Below are 25,268 nucleotides of genomic sequence, written 5' to 3' on the forward strand. Positions count from 1 at the left end.
AAGTTAATTCGGCCCTGGACATGGGAGCAGTTCTGATGCGGCTCTGAGCCACTAGATCAGAGGCAGGCAAACTTTTTGGCCTGAGGGCCACACTGGGTTTCCAAAATTGTATGGAGGGCTGGTCAGCAGAGGCTCTGACTCCCCAAACAGCCAGTTGTGGCCCGGCCCTGCCCCATATCCGACCCTCCTGCTTCTTGCCCCCTAACAGCCTCCCTGGGACTCCTGTCCCATCCAACCCACCCTGTTCCCTGCCCCTGACAGCCTCCGGAACCCCTGCCCTTGACTGCCCCCTGCCACTCCATCCAACCTCTCCTCTCATTCCTGATTGTCCCCCTGGGACCCCAGCCCCTTCCAACCACCCCTTCTCCCTGACCATCCCCATAACCCCTGCCCCTGACTGCCCCCTGCTGCCCCATCCACCCACCCTCCTTCCTGCCTGCCCCCATTCAACCCCCGTTCCCCACCCTCTGACCACCCCGACCCCTGTCCACACACACCCCCGACCACCACCCCGAACTCCCCTGCCCTCTATCCAACCCTCCCTGCTTCCTTATTGTGCCTGGAGCACAGGTGGCTCGCAGCGCTACAGCCGCACCTCCGCACCTCCCAGAGCACCAGGACAGGCAGCCATGCTGCCCGGCTGGAGCCAGCCATGCCACCACGCAGCACAGAGCACCAGGTCAGGCTGGGCTCTGCAGCTGCGCTACCCCAGGAGTTCGCAGACCCACTGCTCAGAGCATTGCACGGGTGGCAGAGTGAGCTGAGGCTGCGGGGGGGGGGGGGGGGGGGGGACGACACAGCAGGGGAGCGGCCAGGAGCTCAGGCCATAGCTTGCTCACCTCTGCCACAGATGAAGGGTTTCTTTCCTCCATACAAATACCCTTATAGAGAAAAGGGCATTTGGACTGGGCTGTGGAAAGAGGAGTGGTCTCTATGTATCAGTCACAGAGACATCTCTTCAACCTGGGCATCCTTCTGCCTGTTCATTAAGAGCAGTCAGTCTTTAAATATAAAAACAAGATAATTTATCTCATAGGACAAGGGCAAAGATCAAAAGGTGGCAGAGCTAGACTCTGGTGGTTAAACCATACATACTCAACCAAAGCAGGACATATGCAGAAACTGGTTGAATTACAATTGTTGTTGTGAGGGTCATAAATTTGAATTTCTGGATTTCTGTTCATGGAAAATTTCAACCATAATGTTACTTTAACAGTACATGTATGGGAAAGGGGAAAGGAGTTGTTACCCCATTAGCTGATAATACAGTGTATATCTACTTCTAAGATAATCACTACAGCTGTGAGAACTTCATGCTTTGGTAAAACTGTTGCAAAAACTAACCATACACATAGGCCTCTCTCAAGTCTCTAGCCTGTTTTGTTCTATATAGATTATTATACCTCACCCATTACCGTAGTGTCTGAGTGCCTTCCAGTAGTGTTTTTTTTAAATATAGATGCTGCTATGTGTTTGTTAGAGAGGGCAGGTCAAAGAAGTGCACCTATTACCTGGACAAAAAGTTGGTGAAGGTTTGTAATGGTCCTTAGTTCTTGGGGGCATTCATTCCCATGGTCTCAGACTGCCACTGAAAAAACTCTGTTCACTGCATTGTCCACCCCCCCTCCTCTCCTCCCCTCCCCTCCCTTCCCTCTTTTAAACCCACATTTACCGGCTTATCTCACAATCTAGTATCATTTCACTTGTACTGTGGTGCCTTGTTCAGATCCAAATGTGGAACGACACAAATGAAGTGACAGCGAATACCAGTGAAGCTAACAGTCCAGTGACATTTTAAACTCCCTGCCCTAGCAAATGAAACCTGTGCTCAGCCTGTGCTCTCCTCTCCACCCCCGAGGCCTTGCTGAGGTTGAGGGATGCGAACCACCCAGTTGTTCACCTCAGGCCTCGTTTCCAGAGGAGCTGGGGGAAGACCCACAACACCAGCTGCATTCGGCGGAGGCTGCTCGGCGTTTCTGACCGTCAGACTCCTGAAGTCTCGCTGCCGGCCCTTCCCCCGGTGTCTCTTCCCTTCCCGCTGTGACCTGGGGCCCGGCGGAGGCAAACAGCGACCCCAGACAAAACCCTGCCGCACGTGCAGCGCTAGAGCCGCCTTCCGGCCCAAAGATCAACCCAGTGCCGCCTGCTTCCGGGCCACCCGCGCCTGCAAGCTAGCGCCGCTCCGTTACCTGCCGCTCCCGCCGTGCCCGGCTCCCGCGTCGCGGCCCCGGAGCGCTCTGCCGCGCGGAGCTCGGAAGGCCCCGGGGCGGAGCGGCGGCGCTGCCTCGCTACTGGCCCCGCCTCCCCCAGCCTGCACCGCTGGGCGGCTGACTGTACTGCAGCAGCGCCGCGCTCCGCAGCGGGCAGCCCGCCGGAGAGCTGGTCGGGAGAAGCAAGCTCGGCAGCGGGGAGATCGGATCGGTTCGGCGCCGCGGAGGGGAGGCGAGCCCAGGCGGTAGGTCCCCCCTTGCTGTGGGTCGGACGGAGCAGCGGGGAGGAGGGTTGTGCCCAGGCGAAAGGGGGCTGCCGTAGTTGTGCGAGGTGGATTGTGTACATCCTAGATCCAAAGGGCCCCACAAAGAGGGCTGCACTGCTCCGGTAACAAAGCAGCAGCAGGCCCCTGCACACACACCATCTCTTGCACTGGGGCTTGGATAGGGGCCTACCCCTGTTTTTCTATCAAGGCTCCTACTTTTCAGTGCATGGGATCTCTGTTCTGCAGCAAATGGATCTAGTTTGCTTGCGGGCTTCGACGTCTGCCTTTGCCCTGATTCTATGTCAGATTGGCCACGATGGACCAGAAAACGAAACGAAGGTGAAGTTTTCAGATTCACACTGAATGCAAGTAGCTAGAGTGGCTATTGTTTGTGAGTGAAGCTGCTTTGCAGAGAGACAGTGTGTGATCTCCCATGCCGCAATCAGCAAAATAGCGACGATGCATGCATGATACGTTGGATTTTTTGTTTGTTTGTTTTTTTTGGGGGGGGCGGGGAGAGTAAAGGGTTTTACCCGTATTTGCCTCTCAATTGGGATATAGAGTAGCTGGCCTCTTGTTTTAACAGGGAACTTATTGCTAGTATATGATGGAAGGATAGATATCCCTCTTTTCAACGATTGGAGCCTGCCTTAAAAACCTCTGTATTCACGTGGTCAAGAACTAAAGCATTTTACAGGCCTGGGGACACTTAACTGTGTTCTGAAACGTTTTAAAATTCCGTGGTCAGATTCTAATTTCTATTACCCTAAAGACTGTATCTGGAGTTAATTCCATTGGCTTCATTGGGTTTGCTCTGGATTCAGGCAGGTGTGACATTAGAATCCAATCTCTCTTTGGTAAATTGTGTGTGATGATGAAGTTGGAAGGGGCAAAAAGAATTGAGTAACACTTAACTTGATAAATGGCTTTTCAAGCAGATAAACTGTAGCAGTGGCCACTATATGTGTGTATGCATATGTGAGGAGAACATAAGAATGACCATACTGGGTCAGACCAAAGGTCCATCTAGCCCAGAATCCTGTCTTCCGACAGTGACCAATGCCAGGTACCCCAGAGGGAATGAACAGAACAGGTAATCATCAAGTGATGCGTTCCTTGTCACCCATTCCCAGCTTCTGGCAAACAGAGGCTAGGGACATCATCCCTGCCCATCCTCGCTAATAGCCATTGATGGACCTATCCTCCATGAATTTATCTAGTTCTTTTTTGAACCCTGTTATAGTCTTGGCCTTCACAACATCCTCTGGCAAGGAGTTCCACAGGTTGACTGTGCATTGTATGAAAAAATACATCCTTTCATTTGTTTTAAACCTGCTGCCTATTAATTTCATTTGGTGGCCCCTAGTTCCTGCATTATGAGAAGGAATAAATAACACTTCCTTATCCACTTTCTCCACACCAGTCATAATTTTATAGGCCTCCATCATATCCCCCCTTAGTTGTCTCTTTTCCAAGCTGAAAAGTCCCAGTCTTATTAATCTCTCCTCATATGGCAGCCATTCCACACCATAATAATTTTAGTTGTCCTTTTCTGAACCTTTTCCAAGCCCCATATATCTTTTTTGAGATGGGGCAACCACATCTGCATGCAGCATTCAAGATGTGGGCGTACCATGGATTTATATAGAGGTAATATGATATTGTCTGACTTATTATCTATCCCTTTCTTAAGGAGGGTGGGAATTGTTTTGCTTGTAAACATTCTGTAACTGTTTTTTCATTAATCAGATCTTAATGTGAAGTTTCTGTTTTACAGTTGTGCTATACTGTTCCCTAAGTTTCTAGCTGGCTTGGAAAAGCCCTTGCTGCAGCATGGAACCAAAAGGGGTTTAAAAAAAAAAAAGTCAATAGCACTAAATCACTTCTGCTCCATTTATCCCTGCCCAGCCTCAGCACCCAACATGGGAAAGGCAGCATCAGCATGTGGATTAGAAATACAATTTGCCTTAAATATATGCTGAAAATAGAGCTACCAATTAGAGTTTGACTAGGAGGTCTCTTGGTCAGGGGTCATCTGTAAAAGAAAAGGAACTATAGTCCTACTTGTCAGACTGAGGGGATGGCACCTAGAGTCCCTGAAATCAGAGAACCAACTAATTCCTTTTTCATTCTGAGACAGTAAACTGCATGGAATTCAAGTTTACCGTATGCATCTTTCGGCTGACACCTTAGGACTGAGCTCTCACCAGTTTGCATTGACAATGAAAAACACATGAGGCTTTTCATAAGAGTACGGATTCCACTATTCTCACTGCCTAATATATCCTCTTTCCCCTCAGTTCCCCAAGGATGGTCACCTCTCATATGCGCATTTCATACACCTTTTTCTGAAATGTGCTGAATGCAATTTGGCTGCCGCCTTCCACTCTAGAGGTGGCTGCCTTTCTGTGGTGCGGCATGTAGAACTTTAAAGTGCATTGAGATGAAAAGTTATACAATTTTATATCCATTAATAGTTTATAAAGAATAGTTCATCCATTGTGTTTCATTCCTCTTAAAAAGTTTCAGTGTGCCAAAATAAGGCTTGGATTCTGGCCAGAACCAGGAGGTATACCAGATGTGGTATACCAGAGCTCATCTTTGTGGGTGAGAGTGTGTGTCTCTTAGCAAGCTGAAATAAGAAGACATTGCAGAGGCAAAGACCTGAGTGATTTCTATAATTTATCTACAGTACTAGAACAATCTGGATTCTCCTCTTAAACTGTGGTGTTGGTGGTGGGGACCACTATCACATTTGTAGGCAGAGAGTGTTTCTGATTTGAGCGTTGTAATTCATCCTTTGCATGTGCAGATTTGGAAATAGGTTTGTGTAAGAACTCACTGCAAACAGCATCACCCCAGATGAATCTGTGGTTTGCAAGATCAATTGATCTATCTATCTATAATCTTGCTAGGCTGATAACTTCAGTTAGCCTGTTTTAGGCGGAAAGAAATATATTTTTCTTGGAAATGAATAGGAGTAGTTCTAGCCTTGCAGGCCATGGCAGCATTTTTGTAAACAAGTGGTGGATAAAAATGGAAGAAGTCATTTTAGTACGCAGGACCAATGGTGTTGGGCAGAGGAGGGCAGGGACTTCTCCAGTAAATACAGTCTGCTTCACCTCAGGTGCCTCATAGGCAAATAATTAAAACTTTAATATTAAAATTATTATGAAGGACTTTTCACTTAGAGATCTCAAACCACTTTGCAAATATTAAGCCAAACAAAACCCAGTCAGTTAGGAAAACTGAGGTACAGAATGCTTGAGTTATTCTAATAGCTGAATCATGAAGTCGTGGTTGGGTGTTTTTAGTTTAGTTTTGGTTTTTTAAGTAACAAATTGCAAATCCCGGTGGTAATTGAACCTGGTTATAGCTACAAGCATGGCTGAGTCTTTTTGTTTAGACTATTTCCATCACTTCACACTGATTCAACTGACATTGCACTCTTCAGAGTGATGTTTGGGGGTGTGGGGTGGATGACTGTTGATTTGTGTGTGGGTTATGTTGCACTGAGAGAGTTGTATGGATTTGTGCGGGTGGAGAATGAGGGGTTTGTGCTGCATGTGTTGGGTGTTTGTGTCTAGGGAGTGAGCTGGAAGATATGTGTTTTGTGGGTGGCAGTTGGATGCACAGGTGTTGCAGTTGGGACAAATATTCTACCATGCATGCAGTCTCCCTCATACAACCTAATGAAATTATCATATGCAAATTTTTCTATACAGTAAAGGTGGTGACCAGTTGAATTACCTATGATGTAACAATGGTCTCTAGGGCACTTGGCATAACATACATACAAGTCATACTGTAGCTGTACACCACATAGGTGTAATTTGTAAAGTTAAAATGGGTGATAACTTAAGAATTGGACAGTAACAGGCCATGAATCCCAGCGATGACTCAACCAGGGAATATTATGAACTTCAGCCATGATTGTAACTGTTTCCATCACTACATACTGACTGTTTGGACATTCTAGACTTCAGAATGACAGTCCTCAAATCTTGTTCTATAGATATTCAAGATCAAACTGAGTCAGTGTCAGAAGACGGAACTCTTGACTTCAAAGTCCTGTGTTCTACCCAATACACATGCTCTTTCTAGCTATGTTACCCTATTATAGATTATTTATAATAATAGTCTCTCTCCTCTTAAAATTAGATGTGGGATATACTGAATATCTCTAATATATGAATCCTGTGATATCAGTCTTCATACAATTTTATTTTTATAGAGCAAAATGAACGTAGGAGTTGCCCATAGTGAGGTAAATCCAAACACCAGGGTGATGAACAGTCGTGGAATGTGGCTGACATACGCACTTGGAGTTGGTATGCTTCATATTGTTTTGCTCAGCATTCCCTTCTTCAGTGTTCCTGTTGCATGGACTTTAACAAATGTGATTCACAATCTGGTGAGTACAGAACTCTGTCTTGTAACATACATTAAGAAATTAGCTGGCATTTATGTATGTACGTATATATGTTCGAGTGATGTAGAAGAGGAAAAAGATACAATTGACTCTGGGTGGTGTAGACAATGAAATTCTAAGTGGCCAAACTATCTTATCTTCTGCAGTGAACTTATTCACAAGCCAGAGTGTTAGCCATTTACAGTGGAAGGAACAATAGGTTACTGTTTTTAACAAGGGCAAAAAACCAGAGAAGGTAAAAGATGGAATTATTGATTTTAGTGTTCAACCAAAAGCCTTTGAATCAGGGAAACCGTTTAAAATGTTTTAAAAAGCTTTTAGAAAATTAACCAGAATGTTACAAAGCAAGCCAATTGGCATTTATGATAATAACTATGCACTCTGTTCTATTTGTAAGTAGATAAGCCTTAAATATTAGTGAGAGTAGCACACACATTGAGGAGAACATACTCTGTGTGTAACCCCCTGGTATTAGCTATTAATCTAGCAGAAGAACTCTGATGCAACAGAAAAAAAAATACAGCATTTTACACAATATTAGGATGGAAACGTCTGCTGGGCTTTATGCTTCTTGTTTACACTTTGGAAAAAGGGATTATATTAGTTCTCCATAATTTACAAAGAAACCCCTATCTTCACGCAGAGCCTGATCCAGCCCTCACTGAAAGCAATAGAATGGTAACTGACTTCAGTGGACTTTCATTCAGGATTATAATTAAAATATTTGACTCAGATCCTGAAAACACTTAAGCAGTAATTCAGTGGTACTACTGATTTGTACAAAATTACTCACGTGCATAAGTGTTTGCCCACTCAGAGCCTTGAAAAATAATTCTCATAGAGTCATAGAATTTAAAGATGGAAGATGATCTAGTGGTCCCGAGTCTGACCTCCTGTATATCATGGACCACCATCATCATTCAGCATCTGTGCACTAAACCCAACAACCAAAATTAGACCAAAGTATGACAGCCCACAGGAGACTAGACTGTTATGTGCCACAGGCAGAGAGTAAGAGGGACTGAGGTGCACCAGTGCTCAAGGCCCCCACAATGGCAGGGAAATTATTTAGTGAGATATACCCAGATAATCTGGGCAACTGTCTCACACCCACTTGCTACAGGGAAGGCAAAAACCCACAAAGTCACTGCCAATCTGACCTGAAAAAAATGCCTTTTCTTTTTGCTCAAACTGCCTTTTCTGCCTTAGGATGCCATAATTTTGCAGTGATCATTTAAAATGTATAGATGTGAGTATAAATGTTATGTCAAGGTTAGAGAACCAGGAGCCACAATCCATCAGCTTGTGCCATAATTGAGATTCATTTATCTAGCATCCTGAGACCAGCAACAACCCAGTATCAACAATAGGGGCACATCTATACATACAGCACTCCTGTTGGCGTAATAAAACCACCTTAGTGAGCAGTGGTAGCCGTGTCAGTGGGAGTTGGTGTAACTTCCTTTGCTCAGGGGGGTGATTTATTCACACGCTTGAACGACAAGTTATGCCAACGTAAGCTGTAGTGTAGATATGGCCTAAGACTTTTCCCTAGATAGTGGCAGATCATGTAAAGATTGCTATCCTAAAAATGCCGTGTGAGCATAGTTCTGTTCAAGGGCTTGTTTTACTAACTCAACCAGGATCGGTAACCTTTGGCACACGGCCTGCCACGGTAAGCCCCCTAGTGGGCCAGGCCGGTTTATTTACCTACTGCGTCCGCTCCCACTGGCCACAGTTTGCTGTTCGAGGCCAATGGGGGCTGTGGGAAGCGGTGCAGGCAAAGGGATGTGCTGGCCGCTGCTTCCCACAGCCCCCATTGGCCTGGGATGGCGAACCATGGCCAGTGAGCCGCGATTGGCTGAACCTGCGGACGCAGCAGGTAAACTGTTCCGGCCCAGCAGGGGACTTACACTGGCAGGCTGCATGCCAAATGTTGCTGATCCCTGGACTAGTCTAAAAGTTACCAGGGGGGCTTCATCACATTCTCTTCTTCACTACTGACTTCAATATTGTGTTTTATAACTACTGATTAGCAGTCCTGAACTTGTTAGAGCTCTTACTTACAGTCTGTTCCATCATCTAATCTTTGCTGTGTAATCTAGTGCAGTGCTTCTCAAAGCCGGTCCGTTGCTTGTGCAGGGAAAGCCCCTGGCAGTCCGGGCTGGTTTGTTTACCAGCCACTGGCCGCAGTTTGCTGCTCCAGGCCAATGAGGGCTGCAGAAAGGGCGGCCAGCACATCCCTCAGCCCGTGCCACTTCCCACAGACCCCTTTGGGCTGGAGCGGCGAACTGTGACCATTGGGAGCCATGATTGGCCGAACCTGCCGATGCGGCAGGTAAACAAGCTGGCCCGGACCGCCAGAGGCTTTCCCTGCACAAGCGGCAGCCTGACTTTGAGAAGCACTGATCTAGTGGATAGGGAATGAGATTGGGAACCAGGAATCTTTGGTTCTAATCCTGGCCTTGCAATTGACCTGCCGACCTTGAGCAAGTCACTTCACTTCTTTTTGTGTCTTTCTCCTTCAGCCCTCGTGCCCCCTTCGCCCTGTTTCTATGCTTTGTGTGTCCAGGTTGCAAGCTCTTCATGGCACGAACTCTCTTACTATGTGCCTATACCTGTACCTAGCACAATATAACTCTGACTGGGGCCCTGAAGAGGCTACAGTAATGCAAAACATTAAATAATAATAATAATGCCACTTTTTACAAAAATTTCTTTCGCCAGGGAATGTATGTATTCTTACATGCAGTAAAGGGAACTCCTTTTGAAACACCTGACCAGGGGAAAGCCAGGCTGCTAACACACTGGGAGCAACTGGACTATGGAGTACAATTTACATCCTCACGAAAATTCTTCACAATCTCTCCAATAATTCTGTGAGTTCTGAACTATTAGAATGATTCTATCTTGTGTGTGTACTTGAAATTTAATATTATATATGTATATTTGGAATAAAAAGCTTCAATTAATCAATTAGTGGTACTTTACATCTGTTAAATCTTTCCTAATTTATTTTTGTTTCTATTTGATAGATTTAGAGAGCATGTGTTTGGAGATTAAATTAGTTTACAGTCATTCTTTTCCATGCAGTTTTGAACCCCGTTATTGAAATAGAGGCCCAATTTAGTAAATATTAAAAGGCAAAAGGGTCTGTAGAATTGGGCTCTTTATGAAGCTTAACAGTACATTTTCCTCAAAGTACCATGTGCATGCTGAAAACAGTAACTTGAGTCTCAGCATTTGTGATTTTATCTTTTGTAAGCATCAGAAATGCCTATCTCACATTTTCTGTGAACTTTGCCATACTTCTTAATGAGTCAGATCCATAGCACTTCATGTCAGTTTTCCATTCTGCTAGTAGGACTGTTTCTATTTACACAAATTATGTAACAGTGTAAATACAATTGAGTAGAAACTTCACACACCCTAGCCAGTGTTGGTGGAATTGTAACAGCAACAAATATGCAGATAGAAGGAAAGTCAGGTAAGTAGTAAGGGACCAATCCTACAAAGTGCTAAGCCACACTTGCAGGATCATGTCCTACACCACGTTTGAAAAACTAATCAGACACCTAGTAGCCCAAGGACTGAATCTACTAGTAAGCAGCCAGATTTAGTGATAAGTTGCCACCAGCAAGATCCAAGGACAGTGTGCTGATGAGAGACCTATCCTTGTCCCCAGCTGCTGAGAACCAAGGAGCATGCCAGGATTCCTAGCTGCTCAGGGCCTCCAGAGGTTTATATGGAAGATGGCTAGTTTTTTTTGATAAAACTTGAAGCTTCCTTCTGCTTTTCTGGCTTTTGGGGGAAAAGGTCTTTCTTGCTGTTTTCCACCTTAGAACCTCCTGGTGATAGGATGCCCTTTTCCTCCCTAGCCTTCTAGGGGAACAAGGTCTGTGCCAATCTGCCCCATTCCAGAGACTGTTTTTTTGTGCCCCTTCCTCCCAACCTCAAAATAGTCCAATACCTAGCTCTGGTTGTTCATAGACTTTTTAAGCATCAGCTGAATGAAATCGACCCGATTCTATCCTCAGGATGCTAAGTTGCAGCAATAAAACATCTTAGAGTCTTGCTATAGTTGTCCTCTTCTACAGCTTGTAAAAGGTGTTAGCAGCAGCAGCACTGCGCTGCCTGCAGACTTGGAAGGAGAACTCTACATTGGTTCATATTTAGAAGGCTATTTCAAAATCACCTGGGCAAGAAACTTCTTAAATTTTTAACACTACCACACAGAAACGGATGTCATAGTCTTCTCTGTTTTTTCAGGGAAAGCCTACCACTTGCAAGACATGACAAGAATGCAAGAGCATTTTTCAAGCCCTGGCTTGCACAATATGTAAAAACATCCCATTACACTCCTTTAGGCAAAGAATACCCTCCCCCCCTTCCCCAAAAGGAAACTCACAATATCACTTTGTTTTGTGGCTCTTTTTAGCAAAGAAGTAGACTGTAACAGCAGAAAAAGGGGTGAGAATACAGGTTCAATAAAAGCGTGAGATAGCTGGCAAAAAGCTGGAATCTATGGCATGCTCTCTAAATTTTCCAGTTGAACTGGTTGTCAGCTAGCTAAATTACAATAGTAAACTTGCAATGGAAACATCAAAAGGGTTGCAGACTTTCTTTAATACTTTGCTGACTGATCACCAGTATACTCAACTTCATGTCCTCTTTGCTTTAGAGTAGGGGTTCTCAGACTTTTGTACTGGTGACCCCTTTCACACAACAAGCTTCTGAGTGCGACACCTGCCCCCCCTTGTACATGAAAAACACTTGTTTATATATTTAACACCATTATAAACGCTGGAGGTAAAGTGGGATTTGGGGTGAAGGCTGACAGCTCGCGACCCCCCATGTAATAACCCCATGACCCCCGAGGGGTCCTGATCCCCAGTTTGAAACCCCTGCCTTAGAGGACTTCAAATGCCTGGTTACTGAGTTTAATTAATATTTATGAGAAATTTATTTAGGTTAAAATATAAAACTACCACCACCTTGTGCCATTTAAAACCTGAGTTCTCAGCTGGCCTTGTAACTTTTGAGTTTCAGAACCTCAGGTTGAAAGGGTAGGGGAGGGAAAAATCTAGCTTTTGCTTATCAAAACCCTGACCCTAGAGTTGTGGGAGAAAGATACTGGGGCCATAATTTGCTGAAAGTATAAAAGCATCTTAAAGCAGGAGAAATGTTTCTGTTCTGTCCTTACTCCACTCCCCAAATCCTTGGAATCCATTCTTAGTCCCCTGATGACTTTACAATTTTTTAAAATTCTCTTAACAAAAAAAGATTTGTCAGCTCTCTTTACTCCCTTTGTTTCTGCAGGTATTTCCTGGCAAGCTTCTATACCAAGTATGATCCAGCACATTTCATTCTAAACACAGCTTCTCTCTTGAGTGTGCTTATCCCCAAGTTGCCACAGCTTCATGGTGTAAGAATCTTTGGCATCAACAAATACTAATCGGGAGATGTGAAACTGAAGCATTCTGACCAATACCTGCCATGGCTACTGCTTTTTCTCAGGTGAAGGAATGGGTAGTCTGCTGTGCCATTTATCTAGTAACATACAATGAGATCCTTTTCACACCTGAGATCTAATTGCTACTACTTGGGATGCTGTTTGGAAGACCAGTAAACTTTTACAGGAAGATGCTTCTAAGTATTTAATGTGAATGGTAAATCTTTCAGAGAGAGGTTTTCCGTGAGGAACTGGGCAGGCCCAGCTCTAAAACTTAATCAGCGCTAAGAGAATACATATGCCCAGCCAACATAAGTGACTTGCAAACAAGGTGTGAATAACTTAGTTGAAATATAGGGGCAGTTTTCACAAATCATCCAGATAGCCGTAGTAAAAGCAAAGCAAGCTAATATGCAAACCCAGAATCTTCTGTTGAAGAACTGGTGAGGCCTCATGCTTAGATTATGTAAAAGTAGCCAGTTACTGCTTTTGGATTACGTATAAGTGGTTCACTTTTGCCAGTTTAAGGGTTGTCTGTCTACCTCTAGGTGTTGCAAACATAGTTGTTTTTTTTTAACTTGGCAGCTGCTGTGATCTAATGGAATACTTTTATGTCTATCTGTTCCTTAGTTACAAAGACATCTCCAGTCGTATATGTCAACTCAGGGGATTTCTGCATCAGCTTGCTAGCCTACTTTTCGTATACTAATGAAATGTGTCAACATTGTTTTAACTTTCCAGACAGGGCTGCTAATCTGTTTTGAGAAACTAAAGCACAAATTTTCTAAAAACAGAAAACTTCTCATGATGTAGATTTGGGCAGTCTGCTTTATTTGACTGGTAGGCCATGTTTTAGTGGTTAAGAGGTCTGTATTGGCCTTTTTTTAGAGGAGAGGCAGTCCAGTTTTGCAGGTTGCTGGAATATCCCACAGAAACCACTTTCTCTAGCTAGTTAAATCACCAAGTAAAAGCCCAAACTGGTGGTGGGTAAACAGCCAAGCTATAGATCTTACCTGTATGGTCCAACAGAAGAAAATGTAGATGTTTGCCTTTCCTGGAACACCTTGACAAGAGTTCAAGAAATCTGCATTTCAAGGGTGACTCCACTACTGTATAGTACTGTACTACCCTTGTGGATAATCAGCTCTGTGATTAGAGTGATGGATGTTTATGCTGAGGCCTCAGCATTTAGTTTTGTGTCTTGAAAAAGAGAGATCCTGTAAGTATGCACAGTAACTGCCAAGTGAAAGCAGCTTACCACATTTTGAACTGGCTTGGATTTTGGCGGGGGGCGGGCAGGAACTTCTTTGGGTTCTCATAAGAACTGTGTCCTTTAAGAGCATGGCCCTAGTTTAAGCCTTGGCTACAGGGATTGTACAGGACGTGTTCATGCAGCAAAATCAACACCTATGTAAAGACTTGCCTTGCAAAATTCAATCAAGTGTTTAGCCACTGGTGGGTGTATTTGTCTCCCTTATTAGGAGAATTTTTCTGGCTACTTTGGCTGATGGAAGATTGGCTGTAGTTTGTCAGCAATGAGCTATGAAACTTCATAGCAACTAAATGGCTCATATGAACAGATGAATCTTCAAGTTAAATTAATAATTATGAACATAAAGTGATAACTGGCTACTTTAAAAAAATCGAGTTTGCTTCATAGGGCTATGCTAGCTCTCTGAAAGTGTCTTGTTTTTGAAAATAATGTTTTATGTAAAGGATAAGTGATAATGACTTTGAGACTGGGAATCATATCAGCATTGTACTTTGTACTTTTGTTCATTTTAGCAAAAAATTTACAACTGGTGATGTGCTTTTGTAAATAGATCGTTGATAGTAACATAGGATTAGTGTTTGAAACACTATGTAAAATTTGCCTAGAATTGAATAGGAAAACCTTTTCAATAATTGTACAAGACATCACTGTAGTAAGCTTTTTCCTTTTCTCCTCAGATACTTTTTTCCCCAATGGCTTACATGGTTTACAGAACTTAAAATAATTTGCCCTGTGATGGTTTTATTTCTTTGTAGTATAAAACAAGTTGTTCAAAATACACATCTGGCTTTATTATCTCCTCTGTAAGAACAAAACACTGTTACATGGTACATTTTACTCCAGCCAACTATTCAATTAATGAGGAAACATTAACACACACACTCTACTTCTACCCATGTAATTTCTACCAATAGCAGTTAAGGGTCTTGTCTCTTTGCATCACATACGTTGTAGGGTACAACTGAATGATCCTATAAGCACATGAAGAAAAAACACAACTAGTATTGAGTCTACTTCCAAATTATTAAACACACTTTAATGGGGCAGAGTTGTCAAGGATTAAAAAGCTTACTTGGGAGCCTTTTTAATTCAAGTGCCATCTCAACTCTATCTTTCCATATCTATGCAAACAAACAAACAAACAAACATGAAAGTAAGGGACAAGTATAATACTGATTACATGGATGGAACTCATCTGGAAGCTTTTTGCATATCAATATACAATAGGGAGAGCTATGGTTAAGGTTACCCTGCACTCTGTTATTAGATTCTTATTGCAGGTATAGGTCTTTCCTTTATAAAATCCTGTGTTTCAGCCTGAATGGTTGAAGCTTGACAACTTCTGCAACAAATGAGGCAGGGCTTTACAGAAAATATCCTCATTCAGTACTCCCACATGATTCTGTGTACATTCTCCATCCTATGGATTGAATGAGGCAGAGGCCTTGTGGGACAAATAATATGTGGTGATGTACCGAGGACTGTATCATAATGGATCTGCATAAGGGGGGAAACTATGATTGCACATGAAACTTTAACTCTGATATTTCCTAACGTCTGAGTGCTTGACTTTGCAATATTAACTTTCTTTTAACGTATTTTTAAAATACAGTAAATCCATAAATACAATGTGCACTAACCTAACTAATATAAATTCTCACAGCCTTTGTAAACTCAACTTTCTTCATAGTTATCTTCTCTATGCAAAATTCTAAGCATCACAGAATATCAGGGTTGGAAGGGATCTCAGGAGGTCATCTAGTCCAACCTCCTGTCAAAGCAGGACCAATCCCCAGACAGATTTTTACCCCAGTTCCCTAAATGGCCCCTTCAAGGATTGAGCTCATAACCCTGGAGTTAGCAGGCCAATGCACAAATCACTGAGCTGTTCCTCCTTCAATCATTCCTGCCATAAAGCCCATGACTAATACTAGAACAGTCACCTAACAAATTGTAAGTTTACATAAAAAGCTGTACTTGAAACCATAATCTTGATCACACCGTACATGATATTCTATATCTTGTTTAAAGTGCAAGTTCTTGAGGCAAGGAGTATATCCTCCTTCGTGTTGAATATAAAATCCAGAAAATAAATCTGAAACTAAGACACAGCACAGTGAGTCGGTATGAAGGATTGTAAGTTTTTTGGAATGAGATATTAATATTCAAAAGAACTTAAAAGAGAACCAGCTTTGAACAGCCAAACATCATTGCTTTCAACTGCTTGCTGCTGTGCATTTTGGAGCAGTGGACACGATTAACAGCCTCAGGAGGGGCAGGATAAATCTGGACCATCGCTGATGTGCCCTTTGGGTGGTTGGAGGCAGGCAGCCCGTGCTCCCCTAGGCTCTGAGGTGGTGGTCTGCTATCAGTGCTGCATGGCCTGCTGCACTACGGCTGCCTCAGTCCGAAGGGGCTGGGCACGGAGCGCACAGCTACAGAAGTGGCACTGGGAGCTGCACTGAATGGCGTGGGCCTCTGGAAAAGCAGAGGATGAGCGTGCTCGTGTGAGTGCGGCGGGGCCAAATCTAACGGAAGCGGGATCCGTCCCTGGTGCAGTGGTGAGCGCCACTAAACAGGCCCAGCAGAGCCAGCGGGCGCTAGAAGCAGCCTAAGCAATTGCTTAAGGCCTCAAGCAGCTCAAGGGAGCCCATTATATTCCTCCTTAGGCCCCGTGCTGGCCTCTCGCCGCCTCTCTGCGGCACCGTGGAGCGCAGGTGGGAGGCGGGGGAGAGGCTGAGCCCTACCCCCCGGGCCTGGCACCCGTGTCTGTTCCGGCCTGTGCCGCCCAGTGCCCCCGCCATCGCTACGGGCAGGGTCACGCCGCTGCGCCCAGCCCGACGGCTGCTGTAGCGCGCCGGCTGACGCCCGGGGATTAACAAAGATGGCGCCCGCGGCTACTTACCTCCTAGTCTCTCCTAGTTGCCTGGACCAAAGATGGCGCCAGCGAGCGGTTCCCTGCCTCCCCCCAGCGTACGTTCCTCCTTTCCATTGGCCCAGCTTTGCCACGTGACCAGGCCTGGTCCGCTTGCTCTCACGGGGAGGCCGGTTTTAACGCTTGCGGGACAGGCGCTGCTGGATCTTGTCGCAGGAGCGGGGCAAGAAGCACAAAGTAAAGGGGGGGGGGGTGAAGACGGAGGAAACCCGGGCCAAGTGAGGCGGAACCTTCATCTAGCCCAAGACTGACGGGGGCGTCTCTGGCGCTGGTGGGGGGTGGGTGACAGGCCCGCCCGGGTCTCGGTTGCTGGAGGGGGAGAGGCCGGGGTGTCGGACCCGCCTGTCTGATTCCCTCAGCGGCCTCCCCCCGGCGCTGGGTGACTTTGCTCCATCTCCGCGCCCTGGGGTCAGCACAACAGCCCCTGCTCTGCTCTGCTCCGCTCTGCGGCGGTGGGGGAAGGGCTGACCCCCTCTCGTTGCATCCTCGCCGTCGGAGGTTACGTGACCTGCCCACCCTTTATAATCAGTTCTCTCCGAGGAGCATCTCATTGAATGCTGGTGAAGTAACCGTAGCATTGCACCTGTCCCGACTGCCGTGCCGCTCTCCTCTCTACCGGGTTATGACTTACAAACTCCTCTATCCGTTTATTCTCCCAAGAATGCAGCCACGAAACAGTCCCATGTCTCACGCCAGTTACACCAACCTTCCTCTTCTAGTGCCCCAGTCAAGGTTTGATTTAAATAATTTGCAGAACAGAGGAGATATAACACTTGTAGGGCTTTGTTTTTTCCCTTCCATTATAAAATTATGCCATTTAATTCATCCTGGCCCCCTCCAATGGCAAAACAGATTTCCTTTCAAAAATATTTGTGGGCCACATTATCCCTGTCAGGCAATAGCCAGAAAGGGACTGAGATAGAAAAGCAATAAAGGAGAAGCCCTAGAGCTCTGTATTATTAATTCAAAACGGACCCACCTGATTGTATCTATCCAGTCATTGTTTCATTTGGGGAGTTGAAACAATCAAGAGTGTAGAAAGAACCATGACACTTGTTTACATGCAGTCTGTTTTTTTTCCCAACTCTGTGTAATAACCTTCTACATATAGACATGCTATTGCACACAATATGATTGCTACCATAGTAGGTGCACTTAAACACAGAACTCTAGGAAATGAGCTAATAAACAAAACTCCTCCCAGTCAGAACATCATTAGAAATGTGCTCCCAGCAAAGAAGGATCATTCTCCAGGTACACCTGTCTACATCTCTGTTAGCAGTAACATTGGCCATCAGTTCCCCAAACCTATTTGTTATCTCTCTAGATTAGAGGAAGGCAGGGCCACATTTTTTCAGTAGCCCCATACTAAAAAATGTTGTATAGCCTCACTGCCAGACTAGAGATCTGTTGTTGAAGATAGTTAAGATACAATTTAACCCTGAAGCAAAAGTTAAATAAGCAACCACTTTCAATCCCAGAATAGCCCTGTTCATTGAAATTAAAGATGGAACAGGACTGAAATACTAGACCCAACCAGTTACCAACAAAATAGATGTAGATTTTCAAAAAAACTTATCTAGTACTGGAAAGGTTATTGTCTTCAGTATTTAGTGACATAACACAAAGCAACTGCTTGATTTTGCAACAAATATTGTTTCAACAGTAGCAATTTCCATAACAAGAATAAGAAAAAGCACAGAAATACACCTTGTAGTAGAGTAGTGGGAGGTGATCAAAAAACTCTTCCTTTTGTTCAGGCTTTAGTTCCCCTTCATTCTGGACTTTAACCACAAGATGTAATATGTTGAGAAAATTAATTTTAAGATACCCAGAGATAATTAACAGGATATGTGCATAATATTAAGCATATCTTGTGATATTTTTCTGTTGTAACTCACATCCTTTCATACAGATTTTCTCCTCCCCTTGTTTGTTAGTCGTATCTTGTTGCATTAAATCTAATTGTAATCTCTTCAGGGCAGGCATATGTCATTTTATTTGTCTGTAAAGTACCAGGGTCAGATGTGGTGTTACATAAATTACACAGTAAGAAGCCAGAAAGGAGAAAATGTTGCTTAGCATGTTCTCCTCTTTTCTGCTGTTTTTCCTCACATGATGTCTTAAGGTGGGTTTTTCTATGTAGTTGTCTAACCAAGGCCCTTGTGCAGATAGGGTCTAGAGGATCCCCACTCTTTCACTTAATGGGAAGCAGTGTGATCCAGTAGCTAGCGGAGGGGATTGTGACGTGAGAAATCTGGATTTTGTTTCTGGTTGTGCCATGACTAGGCACGTCACTTAATATCTTTCTATCTCAGATTCCTCATCTATAAAATAAGGATAATGAGTGAAGTACTTCAAGATCTGTGGATGAAAATATACTATTGATTATTTTGGTACAGCTGTCTTAACTCAATTGCTTCCCTTTTCTTTTTACCGTCATGCTTCATCTTCCCTGCCTGGGTACTTGACATATTATGTCAAAAATACAATCAGTATCCTTGAATAGTTAGTGGATGCTCTTGAAAGTAGCACAGATAATCATGTTATCAGGGGTCACTGTCCTGTTTTTTAAAAGGCTCAGGATCTAATCAGATGAGTTTGGATTTAAATTAGTATCCACAAGGGCATTTCTCACAGCATGTGTAATAAGAGTTGGACTGATTAAAAATATTGGCTGGAGTGGTGTGTAGGAAAAAATGGTTATTTTAGAAGGAATGTTTTTACATTGTGACGTGCTGTAACAAACGTGTTTTGATCCCACTCACGGTGAAATCATTGGGTGTTTTCCCGTTGATTTCAGTGATAGCAGGACCACAGAATCGCACAGGAACCAGTTCTGTGTGGGTGGTGGAGAAGGGACAATTCCCTCTTTCTCACCCTCTCCCCCATTTATTGACAGAGTGGAGGAAAGCACCACAGCCACTATTCCAGTCCTGTGGCTGAAGAAGGAGCCAGTGCACCTTTGTACCCTCTGTGGATTCATGGCCCCTGATTCCATATAATCACAGATGCTGTGGCCACATATCCCCTAATTTACAAAACAAGTATTTATGAATTATAAACAAGTTATGCTATTGTTTATTCTTTAATGTTTGTGGTGAGACTACTTTAAATAAATAAAACAAATACATTCTCCCACTATGTAGTTCCTCTTCTTGTAACTGGCTTGCTAGTATGATGTTGCCCAGTTGTCTGGAGTAATACCTTTCTGAAAGCTTGAATACTTTTTACAGTGGCAGTGACTTATGGTAAGTCTTGTGCCTTCTAATAATGGAGTATTCAGGCATATAAACGGTAGGGTGTTACTTATAGAGTTCAGAATTTAGGAGTGTAACCAAGCACATCTGCCCGTCTATGCATTGCAGAGTTTTCTGAGATTTACTCTGTGTTCTGTGTCTCTCCCACAGAAAAGTGTAAAACATGGTACCAACAGTTGGAAACACTGAACAAAATCTGTTCTGAAATATGTTTTGGGTGCAGGTAACCACAGACCTCCTAACCCTTCTCAAAATGTTAAGTATAAAGAAAACATTTCCTTTTCTTCTTCTTATTTCTTAGAAAACACGTTTTAGCTCAGTAGTTTGTAATAGTAAAAAAGTAAGGGATACACTATTCAGGTCAATTTCTTGAGCGCTAAAATAATGACTGTTTTAGAAAATGAAAGTTATATTTTTGTTTGACCTGAAACTTGATCTGCTTAATTTCTTGCAATTTTTTTAAGTCAGTGTAATTCTGTGTACAGTAGAATAATAAGAAAGCACTCTCGAGAAACCCTCCAATAATAAACCAGTATGCATGCACAAAGGAGCAACAAAACTGAGAAAGGGAACAGGTATCACTTTCAAGCGTCAAGGGTTACTTTTTAAAGAGTGAGGAAAAGAAATCATTTTTTAAATTGCTAAAAATATTTTGGCACTGGCTTTTTTTTCTTCAATTAACTTTTCATATATAGAAAGAGGGGGAGAGTGATTTCAGTTCACTTTAAGAAATCTCCATTTGGTTAGTCACTTACTGTAATCTACTGTACAAACCATTTGTGTTTTGTAATGTAACTCAGATTAGGTTGTTAAAGCACAGGTATTGTACTTACATAGTGTTCATCTCACAAATTTGCCAGAATGGGACGATGTCTTACTACTGAGAAAATAGGAGAGCATTTTAGAAGCATATTAAACCCCAAAACATTTTTTCTCTTACTTTAGGTGATTAGGTCCTCCTATTGTTTCTACCTCTTCTTGGGGCCTGAGTTGGAGGACAGTGCTTCTTGTCTATGTAATCCCTCTAATGGGACGCATTTTCTTTTTTTTTCCTTTTTATAAAATTCCTTTCATTTTCTCTTCTTGTTTCTTTTTCCCCACCACCACTTTCCTTCCCGACCAGGAATTCGCCACATGTCCTTCACCCCACAGGATTTCTAGTGTTAGATGTAGCAGCAGTTCTAAGCTCTATTACTAAAAATGCCATGAGCACTGGGCACTTAATGCTATTGGTGCTAATATTAATCCTTGTTGAAATACTACATCATGATCAGCAACTGTCCTAGTACTGGGAGAAAAATTGAGACAGAGGAGGACTGTGGCCCAGATCTTAAAAGGTGTTTAAGAGTTGTATTCCTATTGAAATCAGTGTGTATTAAGCTCTGAAATACCTTGGAGGATCAGGCCTGGGTACCTAAGGCATGCTCCAAAATATACTTTTGATAGAGTACTGCCTAAAGTTAAGGTGGCACAGGGATTTTCATCCTAAAGGGTCATTTTCAGAGGCCTATCAAAACATATCTTTAGGGCTGAAATTTGGCACATTTGTTCTAAGCCCAATAGTGAATATTTTGGGAAAGTCTGCACAGAAACAGCTGAGTTGGTTTGAATTAGGAAGATTCTGTGGAAAAAAAAATACAAGTTTGCTATCATAACATAAGATTGGTCATTGTAAAAGGAGTGTTTTGCTACTAGCTCCAAGGATCTAGCCCAGCATGTTGCTATGTATCTCGCTATAGATTTGCAAACGGGGAGAGAGAATATATATAATGGTTCTCAGGCACATTGAAGTTTTTATTGCCACAAATATATGTTCTTATTACTCATGAATGGTGGAGCTCACTGAAGGGAGCAGGAGAATGGTCTGCTTCTCCTTGGGATTTATACCAGTGTAAATCATGAGTCAATAGAAGTACTCGGGGTGAAACCTGGCTGAGAAGAGAATTAGGCCCCGTATATGATGACTAATTGTTAGATTTCATTTTAAGAACCTCTGCTTAATATAAAGGAAAAGATATTCTGGTATCAGCTAAGTCTGTTCACTCAGACCTCTGGTGGGTATAATAAACAATGGAATAACAGAATTTTTAGTCTCTTCCCATTTTCCTAAACATGAACCCATTAGATTAAAGTCGTTATTGGTGTATCTGCATTAATTTTGAAGTGACAGTTTGCATGAATTTGGCCACTGCTTTTAAAATTACTTGTTACTAATATGACTTGACCTGACTAAATTACTTTTGTGGAATTTGAATTCTGAGGATGGTATCTGTACAGTTCTTTTCTAGGCATGCCTCTGTGCAGAAGATTTTAGCAATAAGCAGTGTAACCAGATGCACTTCAAAATCAGTTAAACATGGCCGGTCTGTGTCGTTAAGAAGCATTTTCTTTAACTCTGTCAAATACTATCCCACTAAATTAGTTCTGGGAATTGAAACCAGTTGTGATGATACAGCAGCTGCTGTGGTGGATGATACTGGCAAAATCTTAGGAGAAGCTCTGCATTCTCAAAATGAAGTCCATTTAAAGTAAGTAGACATTATCATGGGTGCTTTATTTTCTAAACTGCACTTGTAGTTTAAATATGACTACTAATGTGATTGTCATTTATACTTGTCATATTCCATCAAGGGGCAAGTCCTTAAGTCTTAAGAAATATGAATTGGTTCTGATGATCAAATTTGGTAAAATTCCCCACACCCACCAATCCTGAAGAGTATGTTATTTACCTGTCTCCAATTTTGGACAAAGGTAAATCAGAAGATGGACATACCTTGCCAAATTCATGACGACAGAGAGGGGTGTAGACACCAACTCCTATAAATTGTCTTGGCACAGCCCAGGGCTAAGTTCAAATGGGGCATAAACTAAGCAAGAGCAAGTTGAATCCTTGTATGGCCTTCCATTGGAAGTGATGGTAATCTTCACTGCATGGAGCATTTTAAATAGGACTAGACAAAGCATTTTAGAATAAACTGTAGAGAACTGTCATGAAGTGGAAGGACCACCAAGTCTTTTCCATCTCTCATTTCTATGATTCTGTTTCTGTCATAAAATATGGACACTTCATAATTCTTCGTTTCTAATTAGAACAGGTGGGATTATTCCTCCAGTGGCACAGCAACTTCACAGGGAAAATATTGAGCGAATAGTAAAAGAAACACTCTGCGTCAGTGGAATCTCTCTCGATGAGCTCTCTGCTGTTGCAACTACTGTAAAGCCAGGACTCGCTTTAAGTCTCGGCGTGGGATTAGAATATAGTTTAAAATTGGTGGACAAGTATAAAAAACCTTTCATCCCTATCCACCACATGGAGGCACATGCACTTACAATTAGGCTGATAAACCAAGTGGAATTCCCTTTCTTAGTTCTTTTAATCTCTGGAGGCCACTGTATCCTGGTAGTAGCACAAGGAGTTTCAGATTTTCTTCTGCTTGGACAGTCAGTGGATATAGCACCAGGAGACATGCTTGACAAGGTGACATTTCAGTAGGGATTCCTTTATGCATTTTATACAAGTACTTATGTTTGTTGTATTATTTACATATTAATTTGTCTGTTTCTTACAGTAGCAAAAGTAGCGGTATGTATTCTTTAGGAAACTGGGATTCTGGCATTGCCTTGGGTAAGAATTTGTATAAGCGTTAGAGCAGCTAATGTTTTTTCCAACAGTGGAAAAACAGTGGAATCCAGTAACAAGTAAGGTTAATCACTTGTGTAGACCAGTCCTACTCTCTGTGTTTTATTAGCAATTTTTTTATATTTGTTCCCAGACCTTAGATGGATGCCTTAAATATATCAGAATAAATTAATTTTTAAATATTTAAATATTCCCTGCTTATAAAATGTTGTTATTGGAAGGATTGTTAAAGGAAGGATCTGATTTGGCAGGTGTATATTTAAACTCTGGGAATTTTCATTGTAACCACAGAGGTTGGAACAAGTTAGCCAGTATGCTTTCTAGAATATCACCTACAGTCAACATAAAGAAAACAGCACAATACACTATAAACTTTATTTTTTTCCTCCAATTTGAAGTACTAGAGATGTGGTAGGCTTAGAGGCTACTAAGATCTATTCATTATATTTCTTTAGTTGGCACTAGTTGTGTTCAGCAGGCAGCTAGCCATAGCCTGGGTGGCCAGCCTACACTGAGGCTGGACATAGAAAGTTCAACAATATATGCAGTACAAATGAATCTGACTAACAGTGATATTTAAAAGGATGCTGCTGTTTAAAATCGTGTTTGATTTTTTTTAAATATCCTTACTTATGTTACTAATTGTGCCTGAGAGAGTTTGAAAAGTCTAGTTTATATTTCACAAGTTATATTGTGTTGGTCACTGAATAAATAAACTTAAGCTGGCCAGTTTCTGTTTCTTATTCTTAAGCACTAGCACAGGTTTGCAAGGAAATTTTTAAAACAAAACAAAAATTTAAAAAAAGTTTGAAATCCTTTCTATTAGTGTTAACTTGGCAGTCTAATATACCCGTGAGTGTCCATTTCAAACAGAATAAGAATTAGATTCCTCATGTTTCTTGCAAAGTTTGAGGATCCTCATATTCACCCAGTTTACTATAAAATTGGATTTGATGTTAAATGCCCTCTAACGTTAGCCTTAGCATCTATCATTGGTCTTTTCATCATAGGACCTAGTTCACAATATATAAACTTTGGGCCAAATTCATCCTTAGTGTAACTCCATTGACTGGAGTTATAATGGAGCAGTGCAGTTACATCAGGGATTAATTTGGCCCTATTTTTCCCCAGTTCTTCTTTCCAAGTCTATTGTTAGCATAGTCAGATTCTTTTCCATTTTTCTAGGTAGCAAGAAGACTCTCTCTAACAAAGCACCCAGAGTGCTGCAGAATGAGTGGTGGGAAAGCTATAGAGCACTTGGCCCAACAGGGAAACAGGCTGCATTATGAACTCGGAGCTCCCATGCGACATCATCCTAACTGCAATTTTTCCTTTTCTGGACTTCGCTCCAAAGCCACTAGAATAATTATGCAAAAAGAAAAGGAAGAAGGTATTTTTCAAAGTAAGATATATACAAAGCCTATCACCTGACCTGCGGTTATATTTGCAAAAACCCCTTTTGCTCACAATCTCTTTAGGTTTACAGGAGGGACACCTCCTGTCCTGTGTTACAGACATTGCTGCTGCAGTACAGCATGCAGTAGCACTTCATATTGCCCAGCGAACACACCGGGCCATTCTATTCTGCATAAAAAGTGGCATCCTATCACAAACAAATGCAACTTTGGTAAGTACATATAACTTTACTATGCATGCTGTCGTACATTTGAATATATGTAACAGCACCAGGAGAAAGTGCAGCAAGGCATCAGCACCTCCTTGACATTTCCACTGATAACACAGCTCCAGCATTAAAATAAATGCATGTGATACATTTGGTTGAACATATAAAATAAATAA

The 25,268-nt window shown here is 42.7% G+C and overlaps 3 protein-coding genes across 16 annotated transcripts in view; 2 read left to right on the top strand and 1 right to left on the bottom strand.

Annotated features, from left to right (window-relative positions):
* Positions 1–2,267, bottom strand: part of PMS1 (PMS1 homolog 1, mismatch repair system component) — a 111,673-nt gene extending 109,406 nt beyond the window's left edge. For 4 of the 10 annotated variants that reach the window (XM_050916338.1, XM_050916341.1, XM_050916342.1 and 1 more), the window contains exon 1: positions 1,901–2,033. In XM_050916338.1, coding sequence (XP_050772295.1) covers positions 1,901–1,953 — 53 coding nt within the window. In that variant the 5' untranslated portion in view covers positions 1,954–2,033. The other 6 variants (XM_050916332.1, XM_050916343.1, XM_050916334.1 and 3 more) reach the window with 5 other exon arrangements.
* Positions 2,268–2,307: 40 nt separating this feature from the next.
* On the top strand, positions 2,308–20,067 carry ORMDL1 (ORMDL sphingolipid biosynthesis regulator 1). Of its 3 annotated transcripts, XR_007768339.1 has the most exons (6): positions 2,308–2,455; positions 2,723–2,815; positions 6,711–6,890; positions 9,636–9,787; positions 12,228–12,425; positions 19,979–20,067. XR_007768339.1 is itself a non-coding variant. In XM_050916386.1 (5 exons), exons 2-5 carry the CDS (start codon positions 2,726–2,728, stop codon positions 12,361–12,363), a joined length of 558 nt encoding a protein of 185 aa, XP_050772343.1. In that variant the 5' UTR covers positions 2,308–2,455; positions 2,723–2,725; the 3' UTR covers positions 12,364–14,413. The 3 variants fall into 3 exon arrangements, 2 of the variants coding, with proteins under 2 accessions (XP_050772343.1, XP_050772344.1); XM_050916386.1 differs by lacking the exon at positions 19,979–20,067 and having other exon boundaries at positions 12,228–14,413; XM_050916387.1 differs by lacking the exons at positions 2,723–2,815; positions 19,979–20,067 and having other exon boundaries at positions 2,311–2,455; positions 12,228–14,413.
* Positions 19,979–25,268, top strand: part of OSGEPL1 (O-sialoglycoprotein endopeptidase like 1) — a 31,011-nt gene continuing 25,721 nt past the window's right edge. For all 3 annotated transcript variants that reach the window (XM_050916371.1, XM_050916373.1, XM_050916372.1), the window contains exons 1-5: positions 19,979–20,051; positions 22,106–22,356; positions 22,919–23,306; positions 24,654–24,858; positions 24,947–25,095. In XM_050916371.1, coding sequence (XP_050772328.1) covers positions 20,037–20,051; positions 22,106–22,356; positions 22,919–23,306; positions 24,654–24,858; positions 24,947–25,095 — 1,008 coding nt within the window. In that variant the 5' untranslated portion in view covers positions 19,979–20,036. The remainder of the gene's footprint in view (positions 20,052–22,105; positions 22,357–22,918; positions 23,307–24,653; positions 24,859–24,946; positions 25,096–25,268) is intronic.

This window comes from Gopherus flavomarginatus, chromosome 10 (assembly GCF_025201925.1).
Source record: "Gopherus flavomarginatus isolate rGopFla2 chromosome 10, rGopFla2.mat.asm, whole genome shotgun sequence".
Lineage (NCBI taxonomy): Eukaryota > Metazoa > Chordata > Testudines > Testudinidae > Gopherus > Gopherus flavomarginatus.